The 13,916-nt window shown below is 42.4% G+C and overlaps 1 protein-coding gene across 2 annotated transcripts in view; it reads left to right on the forward strand.

The window, feature by feature from the left end:
* Positions 1-10,197: 10,197 nt before the first annotated feature.
* The window catches only part of BNC2 (basonuclin 2), a 419,458-nt gene continuing 415,739 nt past the window's right edge, over positions 10,198-13,916 (forward strand). For both annotated transcript variants that reach the window (XM_029202981.1, XM_029202982.1), the window contains exon 1: positions 10,198-10,220. In XM_029202981.1, the coding sequence (XP_029058814.1) occupies positions 10,218-10,220 (3 nt within the window). In that variant the 5' untranslated portion in view covers positions 10,198-10,217. The remainder of the gene's footprint in view (positions 10,221-13,916) is intronic.

Consider the following 13,916-nt stretch of genomic DNA (forward strand, 5'->3'; position numbering starts at 1 on the left):
AACTTTAACCCTTCCCACTATTTTCCTTCTCTCAGGACAAACCAGCCACACTGATCTTTAACTTCCTTCTTTACCTCAGGGCCTTTGTAGGTATTGTTTTCTCTGCCTTGGGGGAACTTCCCACTGATCTTTCCAAGGTTTGTTAAGATTCTAATCTCAGCAGAGTATCACCTCCTCAGGGAAGACTTGATCATCCAATATAACATTTTACTCCACAGGTATCCACTACCAACACCCCACACCTAGTCACTCTGGATCACTACACCCTATTTTATTATCATTAAAGCATTTATCACAGTTTGAACTTGCATTTGTTAACTTGTGTCTCTCCCATGAGACAGTAAACTCAGGAAAAGTAGATGACATTTTACCCTAGTCATGGCCTTATCTTCAGCACCTAGAGCAGTGCCTGGCAATCTAGTAAGTGCTAAATAGATATGTGTTGGGTAAATGAAATACCCATCAATGATGTCACTTGGGAGAAATGCCACTTCAACCCATGGATTGCTCTAAGAAATTGCCTAATAATGATCTTTGGAACGACTTCAGCAAGTGCATTAGGTAATATCCCCCAAATGCGGGCTGCGGCATAGTAAACATTAGTCAGGCTTCCCAGTTCACCCAGGAAGATGAACTCAGAGTTTGCATAAGCAGCGGGGTCAGCTTTCTACTGGACAATCTCTTCTGCATAGGCAGTAAAGGATGGAGGGCAGGTGTCCTGGGCTTCAGGGAGCAGCTGGACCCTAGCACGCTGTGCCTGATGCAAGCAGCAGAAGAGCTCTGACGAAAAGCAGAGGAAATTACAGTTGTCGGGACTTGTGGTCACAGGGCATGTGTTGCATTTGCAAGGTCATCATGGGATAATTCAGGGTGTAGCTTGCACACATTCTGCTGCTGAAAGGGAGATTTTTTTTTTTTTTTCCTACCACATCCGACACATGGTTTGCCAGAGGAAGGGCACGAGATCAGCAGCACTGATGAGCTGGCTTGGTGTTTTTAGGCCACAACTCTACTAACCCAATGACTCCCTCCTGACTCCTCTAAAGGAGCCAAGAGAATTTATTCATTACCAAGTGTGAACAGCGCTCACACAAAGCCACCAGGCTGCTTTTGCCTGCTATGCCAAAAGGTACGTCTCAAAAAACCACAAAAACAAAAAACTTAAATAATAATGCTGTCAATGCTTATTGTACTTAAAACCTTTGGGATAGAAAATTTATTTCTAAGCTAGAAATAAACACAAGTTTTATTTCTCCATTATAAATCTGGAAATTAAAAGAGAATGAAAAACCATAATATAAGGCTGCATTTGGAAAAGCACACAGTGTACTTAATATGTATAAAGTAGATAGAGGGCCAAACTAACGCTCAGTCCTGTTTGCTGGCTGGGGGTGTGTATGACGACTACGTAACTAAGTGACTGGGACTCCCCAAAGTCGTTGGTGATATAAGAGTCAGAATTTAGGGGACCAGACGGTCAATTAGTACCTATGCTGGTTAGTGGACAAACATTGACACAGGAACTAGTAGCTTGTGCTATAATCCTATGTTTCCTTTTTTACTGTTGTGCTTTGTGGCCTTCGTAAAGTTACTTAATCTCTTGAGCTCTAATTTCTTTGTCTGTCAAATGGAAATGATAACTACCTCAAGGGGTTGTTGAGAAAATGAAATGAGACAATCTGGGTAAAGTGTCCTGTAGGTATTCAATAAATGTTAGTTCCTTTTTTCTGATTCCCAGAAGATCCAGTGGCTCAACTGGAAGTAAATAGGGCCACTTCTAGGTAAACGGGGTTTTAAACTCAACCTTTGGCCTTTTTACACCTTGCCTAAAGCCCTACAGCATTCTAACCTCATCAACTTTATCAAAATGGCCATCAGTCTCATATATGTTGACTGATGGACTCGTGTATAGATTACTTCCAGTGTTTTATTTGGCTACAAAACCAAACTGTTTGAAAGTGTTTAACTTTGATTGGTAACTTGGGGAGAGATTCAGTACTTTGAACTAGATCCTTGCATTTTTTTTAGGCTAGACAAATTGAGCCATAGTTCTATAGAAAGGAATAGCATTAGTCCAGCAAAATGATAAATAAATGGCTTCACTTACATAATGCAAATTAGAAAATAAATGGCTTAGGACATTTTAGTCATAAGCGTAAGATAAGATGAGGGCCTTAAAATTTAACTAACTAGGCACATTTTTAAAGTATTCTCAGGGCAGGTGCTAAACATTTATATATGAAAAAAGCAAGAAGTATGGGGTGCATAAATAAGATATATATTTTCTTGGTAGGGGAGAGGTGACTTGGCTAATATAATCACAGAGAATACAGGAGATGAGAAAAGATTCATAAGTGGGGCTCTGCTTGACACAATTATATCGCAATCATCCATATAACTCAGAAGAGGTGGGACTTTAACAACTGCTTGAGCAGATGACACAATCACATGAGTGAAGCAGCATCAAAACAGCATGCAATTAAAACAAAGCAAAAGAAAGTGACCTGGTCCCAATATCCAGGTGACCAGATACAGCTGGAGTTAAAACTTATCCTAAGCTCATGTAACATTTGAATCTGTGACGAGAGGACTTGAATTCCTACAGAATGTTTTTCATCTGAAACTATTTCATGTCTAAGAATTAGAACTTTGTTTTCATAAATTATTTCATTAAATATCTTTCTTTGTTTATGAGCCTGTCACTCTACCAGGATGGTGGGGAGTTGAGAAATGTGCGATCAGTAGGGTCTCTGTCCTCAAAGAGCTTACTTTCTCATTAAGGAGGTAAGACAGATATATCTAAAACAACCATAAATACATAACAGCATGTGATTAGGTGATGAATCAATCATTCAGACTCTAAAGGTTGCAAGTGCTCAGGGGAGAGAGAGGAAGAGAGCCACAGGAATAAAGGTTCCATGCAGAATGTAGCATCTGATCAGGTGCTTGAAAGATGGGTGGAACTTCAGGACTGGAGGCTATACCTGAGATGCAATCTTTGCTTTAACACTTCCATGCTGTTTGTCCTTAGGCAAGGTACTTAAAGTTTTAGAGCCTCATTCTCAGCCATACAATGATAATGCCTAACTCTACAGTTTGTTGAGAAGATTCGATAACATATATATAAAGAAAATAATAAAGAACTTAACACACAGTAGGTACCAGTAAATTTTAACTATAATCTTAAATGATCTTAATGTAGTTGTGTCCCATTTTCTGAGCCGCTTCAAACAACCTTTGGAAGTTGAGGGAAATAAATTGGCACAGATATGAAGAGGTAAAGAGCAAGGAATACATCCAGTTGGAAAATCGGAAGAAAAATATAGGAATGATCATGCACGTTTTCTGGGAAGTCTATCTGACTAGAGCAGTAGGTTCATTTTATAGATATGGTAAGTGATTCATTCATTCAATATAGATTTATTGAGCAACTACTAGGTAACAGGTACTGTACCTGGTACAATGTAAGAGTTGAATAAAGGTGAGCCTTGAAAGGCAAACATTACAATTTGGCTTGAATGGTAGAAAACAGGGTGAAATGGAAGATTTATTTATTTAGCCACTTATTATGCAGGGGAAAGACATATAATAAAAACAGAATTGGAAAAGCCCAAACCTGGCAGCAAATGGATTAGAATGGGTGTAGAAGGTGGACATAAGGAGTATAATTGAAAAATTGTCACAATAGTTAACCTGAAAGAATGGTGGTCACCTGAATGAAGTGAAAATGTTTGGGCATGAGGAATACATGGAAGGAACTTCTATGTGATTTAGTAAATGACTTGATTTGGGAAATGAAGGCAAAGAAAAAATTATTCAAAGATGAATATACGGTTTGCCCTTGAGTGAGCAGAACAGTGAAGGCAGAGAAAGTAAAGTTGGGAAGAATAATTTGGAAGGGTGGCTGATGGTTTGTGTTAGGTTAAGTTTGAGTTGAAGATAAGCTATTTGTTGAACATTCAGTTAGCAAGATCTACTTAGGCATTGTAAGCAAGGGGACTAGATTTGGGGGAAATAGAATAGAGAGGTCAGGTTGAGATCAGGCTGCAGCTGGGATGGTTCAGACACTGAAGAAGAACATAATAGAGAGGAGAAAAACTGAGAGGTTTGAACTTCTGGGCAAGTTTCATATTGTGTGTGGGGAGGAGTAAGTATGAAGGTGTGGGGAGAGGCTGTGAGGAAGGAAAGGAAGGAGCCAGGATAGGAGAGTGTGAAAGAAACCACTAGAAGAGTTTGGGAAAGTTGATCAACAATATCAAACGCATCTGAGAGTCAAAGAGAATAGGGATTGGGGTAAACGTTGCTGCATTTATTCGCAAATAAATGATTAATGGATAAGTATAAAATAACGCAGAATTTAAAAAATTATTTTAAGGTAGGACAATTTAAAAATACTTTGGTATAACAAACACAGATCTAGTGTTTTCAAATTTCTGACATATTAATCTTTGGAGTCAGGAATAAGAAATTGGGATTCTTAAGAATTCCCCAAGTCACAAGTTATTCTATATTTTTCATAACACTTCACTTATATATTAGTAAATAATAATGAGTGACCATAATCATAAATAATGAATCATTTTTCTGCTATAGGGATAGAGGTTTTATGTAAAAAAAATTTAATAATCAATATATGGTTTATTAGTATTATGAACCAATATATTTGTGAGAAGATTATATATTTAAATAATATATAAAAACTAATTCTACCTGATAAGGACATTTAATAATAGAAAGCACTAGAAAAAAAGGGAAACATTAACATAAATGCTAAAAGAAATACATTAAAAACTTCAAGATCAATCTACAAAACTTAATATTTATAATTTACCATTGTTAAAACAAAAATTTTAAACTTATAGAACGTTAATTGCTTTATCTGATAGTGTTGATCTTTGTTTCATGATTAAGCTTATACTTGTAGAAAAATTTCTTTCATTTTGTGTTGATGTTGGTCAAAATGTTAATTGTGAGTCTGAAAGCATGTTCAAGTTGAGTGTTAGTATTTATCCACAGAAACTCATTTTTCTCTTAATGAAAATATTTTGTCTGCCTTGATTTTGACATTGAAATTGAGTTGCTTTTTTAAGTTCAGATTTTTTTCTCATAACAACATATTCTTTCTCTTGGCATTTCTTGGGTTAACGCCTTTACAAAAACCTGTAGTCCATTGTGAATACATTGGGCAGTATCTGAATAACGTATTATTCAGGATCTCCTAGCAAGGTTAACAGCACTGCACAAAATCACAGGTTGAAATTGTCAATTTAAGGACTTACTTGGTTTCCAAAATATGTTACTTCTTGCATTCATTCGAACTAGTAAATCTCTACATTGATCAGTCACTTTTAATTCTTATAGAATTATAATACTTTTACCAATTTCTAGACACATTTTCCACAAGATTTGGAAAAAATATACAAATTTGAGGGAAAATGATAGGAATTCCCACATGGAAACACAACAGAGGCATGCCACTTCTCTGTAACATTTAGGAAGCTTTAAGCTGCAAGTAATAGAAAGGTGAGCTCAAAATGGCCTAAATGACAAGGGGATTAATTATATCACCTAACAAGCAGTCCCAAGCCACCTGGGGTTAGTTAAGTCAGTCGGTCAATAACATCTAGAGCTCAGGTGCTTTCCATCTTCCTACTTTGTCATTCCAGGTATATGGGTTACGTCCCAGTCACAAGATGGATTCAGCTGTTTCAGGTACCACATTCTCACATACTAACATCCAGAGCAGAAAAGGGACACTTTATTTCTTGTCAGTCTTTTTTGTTTGTTTGTTTCAATGTCTCCCCCCGCCCCCCCCCCCCGCCCCCATGATTTCCCCTCATCCTTCATTGACCAGAAATAGGAAACATGCCCATTCTTAACACAATCACAGCAAAGGTTTAGTACAATCTAGTCAAACCTGAGGCATGGAAGAAGGGAAAATAGCTATTGTGCTAGCCAGGGATTCTTGAAGTGTTTGGTCTCATGACCTCTTAAAAATTATTGAAGGTTACAAAGAACTTTTGTGTATGTGGGCAATCGCTTATTGATATTTACTGTATCAGAAATTTAAATTCTGAAAAATTTTAAATAGTTCCTAATTTGTTTCAAATAACAATAATGAAACCATCATTTGTTACTATCTTGTGGTAGGCAGAATGATGGCTCCTAATAATGGCCCACATCCTAATCTCTACAACCTGTGAATAAATCTCATGTGATTAAGGATTTTGAGATTTTGGTAGGTTATCCTGGATTATCTAGATGGGCCCCATGCAATCACAAGGGTAGTTATAAGTGAAAGTAGGAGGCAGTGTCAGACTGATGTAGCATGAGAAAAACATGTCTGGCTATTATGGACTTTAAAAATTGAAGGGACCATGATCCAAGGAATATGGGTGGCCTCTAGAAGCTGGAAATGGGAATGGATTCTCTCCTAGGGTCTCCAGGAAGCCTTGCTTTTAGTGTAGTGAGACCAGTTTGAACTTCTGACCTCCAGAATTATAAGATAATAAATCTGTGTTGTTTTAAGTCACTAAATGTATGGTAATTTGTTACAGCAGCTGCAGGGAATGAATATATACACATATTTTGAAATAAAAAAGAAATGTTTTCCAAAACAACAATAAAAATGAGTGAGAAAAATGGCATTTACATTTTGGGTTATCTCTTTAATGCCTGATATAACATAAGATAGGTGGATTTTTGTATCTGCTACATTCAGTCTGCTGTGATTAAGTCACATTGTCTCTGGAAAACTCTACACTCATGAAAGAATTTGAGCAAGAAAGGCAAATAATTTCTCAATATTATAATAAAAATGATCCCCCTAAAAGGGTCTTGGGGACCCACAGGGGTGACTGGCACACACTTTGAGGATCCCTGGGGCAGGAAGTTAAGAATTTTGCACCCCCCCCCCAAAAGAACAGATAGGGAACACTTTTCCCATATACCTTAAGTGAACTTGTCTGGCTCTAAGGTAGGTCATCATCAACATAGTGTAATGATTTTAACATTTCTTCCTTAATTCAAATAAAATTTCTAAGTTTATTTTGTGCCTGGTACTGTTTTATGTGCAGAGGCTATAAAGCGAACAAGGTGGACCCTTGCTCTAATGGAGCTTGCATTTTAGTTGGAAAAAAATACTAAGCACATAAACAAGGTAACTTCAGATATGGCTAAAGGATATAAAGAAAACGAGTAAGGGGAGAAAGAGTGAGGGGTATTTTGGGTGGTAGGCAAAGAGCCACTTTAATTAGTCTGAAGAGGACAAGTTACAGCTGACAGGTAACTAATAAGGAACCACTAAAAAATGAGGGAGAATATTCCAGGTAGGGAGAACAGCAGGGGCAAAGAGCAAGGAGCTTGGCAAGGTAAAGGAACAGAAAGAAAACCAGTGTGACTTTAGTGTAGTCCATGAGGGGAATGAAAAATGGGGGGAAAAAAAAGTTGAAAGGGTCAGGCTGGTGTAGATCAGTAAGGTTTTATAGGACACAAAAAGGACTTAAGGTTTTGTCTGAGTTGCCCTACAAACTCACTGGAGGAAATAAGAGACTATGGAACTCTCTTATATGCTTTGCTTCCGTAAATTCTTCCACCTTCTCCAAGGGCTGCTCTTCAGCCCAACACATTCCCCATCTATATAATGACTCTCTCCAGAAAGGTGCCGGACCCCAAATAGACACATCTTGCCTCACATAAACTGTGTGTATGCTAACATCAAAAACAGACAGATCTGGAACCAATCAGGTGAATGTAAATTACAGGTTGCTTGATCTGGCATAACTTCTGCCTGTTGGCCAGTGTAGGTGGGCAGCCAGAAACGTACTATGTGAATACAATTGTTTGGCAATTGCTGGCCTGTCACTTGTCCAAGTGGTTAAGTGTGTGAATGGATTTGTATGGGTAATGACTCTGAAGTTAGCAACTAGTTTTTTTTCATCTCCCTGTGATACAGGAAAACGCACTGGAACTTCTGGAGAATTCTTGTGATGATCCTCAGTGGCTCAGAAAGTACATTTGGCCATCAGTATCCCTTGTGTAATCAGTTTCTACAAACTATAGGGTAATGTTACAGTTATGTTTACAGAATAAGAGAGCACGCCCCACACCTTAATCAACCATCTAAAGATGAGCCTTCTTAGATAACATGCATTTACATATGTGGCTAGTCATTAGATATCCACTCTATACTTTGAGTTGTACTATACTGAGAGAAGTAATCTTCTGACTCCCACTAGAAACCTCCAGCTAAACCATGTGCCTAAAACTCTAAGGTATTTACTGTATAATATTGTCGAAGCGTTCACCAGACAAACCTTTCCACGACAAGATGGTGTAGAGAATTCACAAAAGCAGAAGTGATTTGAAACCTGCTCTGAAAGGGCCCTAGAAACCGTCAGGAATTTGGACCCAATCAGTACACAGAACTGCAGGTGCGGTGACCCCACTGTTAAAAAGTTGGATCCACGTGAATAATAAGCTTAATCACATTTTCAAAACAGCTGTGGCTACTTGGGCTGCCTAGTCTCTCGTCAGTCACGGCTTCCGAAAATTTTTAATTAATGCAAAAATTTATATTAAACTTTAGACCAGACTGTGCAATCAAAGAAAATAAAACTACATTAATTCCAAGGCTGAGTATTTTCAAAGGAATTTGATTCTGACCTCTGAATGCAGTTAGCCAGTCTCTTCCTCTACTTCGGGGAAAAGAGAAAGGAAGGAGAGATGATTTTCTCTTTTTAGTAGTAACTGGTAACCAGACCTGTTGTTCTGCCAAGCAAGCGTTCGTCTTCCCCGAACCTGATTGCCAAGTGCTCAGAGGGTGGATGCTCGAAACCTGTGACTCCCTCCCTGTCAGATAAGCAGAAAGTTTGTTCAGGCTATGATAAATCGGCACAACGCGGAGATGTTTTTGGCACAATGTGTACGTTAGGAAGATGACGGTGATTAAGTTCACCCCCCTCCTCCTCATTCTTGCGGCCGGGAGTGTTTTGCCTGCATTGAAGAAATGTCCTTCAGCGGCAGGCGTGTGCGCGCTGAGCCTGCAGCCAGCGTTTTTGCATCTCCGGGGCAGGGCGACTCGGGCCGGCTGAGTGTCACCCACAGATGTGACCGGTCTGCCCCCCCCGGGCACCCGCGGAGGCGGCAGCGCCGTTCCTCTCCCGCGGCGTCTCCAGCCCTCGGCCCGGACCAGGGGAAGGGGAAGGAAGCCCTCGCCGCAAGCCAGAGTCTGGCCCGGCACGAAACACGCCGCCACCAAAAAACTTTTTTCTCCCCAGCCGCGCGCAACTTTTGGCCTTTTCGCCCACCACGTTCTCGTCTCGAGTTTCTGGCCCCTGGGGTTTCCTCCGCTTCCCTCGCCTTCCCCAGCGGCGCGCGGCGCAGCGCGGGGGGCACGGAAGGGGAGAGGAGGAGGGGGTGGCGGCGGATCGGGAGGAGGAACTGGTCATAGGGGACCCACACGGGCGAGTGCCCGAAAAGGAAAGCGACGCCGCGGTTTGCTGCAGTCGGAATAAAGTTCGCGCCCTTTCCTCGGCGCTTCACAGCCTCCCCTCCGGTCTCCCCCACTCGTTTTTGACAGCTAGGCGCTACCGGCCACTTCCACCTCCAAGCCCGCACCCCCCGGGGGGGCGCCAAAGTTGTTTTTCCATCCCCAGAGAGAGCAGGGGGAGAGAAAACAAGTAACAGGGCGCGGGAGAAACATACATCCTCCTTCACTAGCCCCCTAGAATCTGAGGACAAACAACCAAACCAACCTACTTTTATTTTGCAAAAGGGAAGCAACATCGTAGCCGCGACAGTTTTGCAGAAAGAGGAGAAACTTGTGCGGCTTGCAAATCCGCCCGAGGTCACCTCGCCCGCCGGTTCTCCCCGTACCCCGCCCCACAGCAGCCCCCTCCCGGGACAGTCCGTTCCTTTTTTTTTTTTTGTGCCGAGGAACCGGGGGAACTCAGCAGGCTCCGACTTGGGGAGCGAAGGCGACCCTGCACGCGGGTGTAAATCAGTCACCTGAGCGCAGAGGGGCCGCGGCGAGGGCGCTCGCGGGCGGGCGGGGAGAGGCGGAGGCGGCGAGAGCGGCTGCCCGGAGGAAATCGGGAGGGGGAGGGAAAGAAAGGCCGAGACAGAAGGAGCGTGAGGCGGCGGAGGGGCTGGTCCAGGCGCGGCCGCTAAGAGGAGACCAAGAGGCGGGGGCTGCACTTGACAACCAGCATGCCGAGATGGTAAGAAGTTTCCACCCTCCTTTCCTTTTTATTTTAGACTTCGGAAGAAAGGAGCCCCGCGCCGGCGCGCCTCGGGGGCCGCCCGGGGGCTGTGTTTTCCTCCAGTCCAGCGGCGGGAGGTGGAGGGGGGCGCTGGGGAGGGCGGGCAGGAAAGGAGAGCCTCAGTCCACCCCGGTCCCGCTCCCGAATTCGCCCTTCAACTTGGCCCGAGTGGCGGAGGAGACCTCCAGGTGGGAGGGCGGGTGTGCGCACGGGCTCGGGGGGCTCGGGGGGCTCGGGAAGGTCGCCCCTCTCGCGGCCGGCGGGGCAAGGTGAGCGGTAAGCGGGCGGGCGGCTCCGGGGAGTTGGGACGGGCCGGGAGGCAGGCGGGGGCTGATGGAGCGCTGGAAGGAGCTCGGGGCGGAGAGGAACGCCGTTTGGACCCACGGCAACTTTTAAAACTTGCCCGCGAGTGCGGGGCCGGCGGCTGGGCGTGGGCGCCTGGGCGCGCTGGTGCGCCGCGCGGGGAGGACACCGCCGCCTGGTCCCCGGCACCTCTGATTTTCCCCTCCTCGCCCTCGCGTTGGGGAACCCTCCCTTTGTAAATGTAGGAAGTGCTCCTGGAGGTTTTCTGAAGAATGTGCAAAACGCAGGGCAGGAAAATCAACCCTAAAGAGAGAGAGAGATTTTGAGGTGGAGTTCGACGGGAGCCGATTTGTGTTACTTACACATTGACTGGAGGGTGGCATTTGGGGCCTGGGGAGAGGGCAGGATAAAAAAAAAAAGAAGAAGAAAAAAAAAAACCCACCTAAACCTGGGTGAAATTGTAAAGTGAGGCTGAGATTAAAAAAAAAAAAAAGTTCCAAGTGCAAGTGGTGGAGGAGATGGGAAGGCGTTGCGAAGCGAGATTCCAGCACAGCCCCTCTACCCGAAGCAGCTTCTCTGCAGCGAGGCAGCTGGTAATTAGCTCGCCGGCTGCTGAGCGCTCTGTCCGCTTTCGGGGAAGTGATTTGTTAGAAATGGGGCTGGACCACTCCCTTCCTTTTAGTTTGCTCCCACCCTTTGCTGCTATTGTTACCCCCTCTTGGGGTTCTGATATACTGCGTTCCGCATGTAGATGGACTGTGTAAGTAAAAGGGAGATAGTGGGTTGGCTGGGTTGGCATTTTTTTTCTCTCTTCCCTTCCTCCTAATGTGACATCTCTTGTTTCAGTGATCAAAGTCACGACTGGAGTGTAGGGGGTGCGACTGTCAAATGCAGGCACCAAAAAAAAAAAAAAAAAAAAAAAGCGTGAGCCCAAGGCTGAGGTTACAGTAACACTGACAGAAATTAAAGTGGTTTTGAAAGCAGTGTGCGATTTACGGTGGTTCGCATTTACCCTAGAGTCAAGCTGTTGTAAAACTGATGTACAAAAGACATAAAATAATCCTGTGTAGCCAGGATTAAAGTGGCAGAAGTGGCCTGTTTTATTAATTCTTATGTACTTCGTGGACAGTTGCAATCGTTGGAATCTGTATTTAAGTGGAGGCGTCAAAACAACATATTAAATATATCTGTTTAGCACTAGAGGGTTTTTCTTATAGCCGCATTTTACACAAGAACACTGTAAAAGCCGGTTGTAGGTATTTTTCTTCCCTTCCCCCCTCGCCTGTATACTATTTGTCTACACATCTATTCCCAAATACTAATCACTTTGAACAGTGGTTAAGCACATTTGTCACCCACTGCTTTGTATTCTGCAGTTTCAGATGTTACTGTGCACGCACATACATTATTTAAGTGGTGGAATTTATTCCTGTGTAGTGTGTCTGATTTGAGGACGTATTCAAGAGTAGTGAGACCCTGTGCAAGTTAATAGAACTTGCTTGATTGACCCTTTGGAGTCACCCAAAAAATCCCTTGTGAACTTTCATAGGGTATCTTTGTTTTGTGTTATATTTATAGCTGCTTTATTTAAACTCTTCAGCCTTAAAGAAGTTCTTAGTTGGAGCTGCTCTTTCTGTTCCTGGAGAGTAGTAAAATCCACATTGCTAATCACTTTACCAACGTACAGGAGTGTCTTCACCTGAGGGAAGTAATACTGAGCCTGAACGTGAACTCGGTTTGAGTATCGTGTGAGAAAAGTCTCAAACTGGTCCTTGAGAATATTAAGTTCGCTGTTGTTTGCATGTAAGGCTTTGGAAAAGAACCAACCTCGCGTGATTTTAAAAAGTAAATAGGAAGAAAATATTAATAGCAGTCGTACCTTCCCAATCAATACCTGACTTTTTCTTCCCCCTGAAATGTAAGATATCTGTCAGGCAGGGATATGTGATTACAAAAAGCAGCAGACAAAAGCGGAGCTGACTCTTGCTATATTAAAATGTAAGTGTTAACAGTTTGAATTTTCAAGTGAGAGTTTTTGAGTTCAGTGCTTTACATAACATTTTGTCCTAATCTTGCTTGCTGTCAGGGATGTTTCATGGTTGTGCAATTGCTGCAGTCAAGAATGCCAATTTGCATTCCAGGAGTGTCATTTGATTACTTTTATCTGCACAGCTCCAAGACCGGCCCAGACCTCTCGTTTCATCTTGCCATGTCACGAGTCAATGCTGTGTCGTCTTTTCAAAAATCTGCCTGATTTAGACAAGAAAGAAAAGTACTTTCATGTTGCAGCCGCAGTCCCCTGCTAACTTGTCAGCAGCAGGATATGATTCACTTGAGCCCAGAAGAATGGAACAGAGAGGCGGGTTAGGCAGTTCAATAAAGCCCACGGACAGGTAGTGTGTGACATCCCCAGAGAGCCACAGTTAATGAAGAACAGGTCTGCTTAGTTCTCCACACGCTGACCTGGTGCTGTCCCCACAGTTTTCTCATTTGATCTTTCCCAGCAAATTGATCTTTTCTTGTATTTTTTTGCCTTCCAAGTTAGTCCTTGTGGGACCGAAATTAGCAGAGCAACTTAAGTTGGATAATACAGCTGTTCAGAAAAGAAGAAATTGGACACTGGCTCAAAAAGGGGCGGGTGGGTGGGGGGAGCTTTCCTTTTTGTTGTTGTTCCTGGGAATATTTCTTACATTAAGGGAGCCCCCAATAGGTGATGACTTGAAGGTAGTGGTTCCCTTTATTTTTAATTTTAGAGTTACGATTCCACACAATTTTAAATGTTCCTTGAGTATTTGAAAGGTGGTCCTAATGAGTAGTAGGAGTTCGATTTAGCATTTTTTCATTTTCACTTGTTTGAAATGATTTGCCAGTTGACTGTGTGTCTTTTATGGCTATTGTAAGGTAGACTAAATATCAATGGCATACTTGGACTGTATTATTTATAGTCTTCTGAATAACGACAATCCCAAAATACCAGGGCTGAATAGCAGAAAAGATTAAACAGTAAAAGTTATTAACACCGTTGTGTATAAATATTATGGTACATGGACATGTTTTCTACAAATTACCATCAGCCTCTTTTATATAAAAGCCACAGATACACTGTTAATGTTTTTAAAAAATTTCAAGATCCTGAATTTATGTGTAGGTTTTTAGAACTGAGACCAGATTACAAGTAACAACTTCTGTAGATAGATGCTCATGCATGTCCTTATTTTTTGATTAAATTTAGTTTTAGCAAGTGGGTAAATCTAAGTTGGGAGTGTATATGTAGTTTAAACAGGTTAAAGTTTCACTATAGAATTTTGTATCTAAAGCTTAGGTTGGAAGCAGTTAATAGGTTCTTAACTC

Source organism: Monodon monoceros, unplaced genomic scaffold (assembly GCF_005190385.1).
Source record: "Monodon monoceros isolate NGI ecotype Baffin Bay Population unplaced genomic scaffold, NGI_Narwhal_1 Super_Scaffold_5, whole genome shotgun sequence".
NCBI classification, from domain to species: domain Eukaryota; kingdom Metazoa; phylum Chordata; class Mammalia; order Artiodactyla; family Monodontidae; genus Monodon; species Monodon monoceros.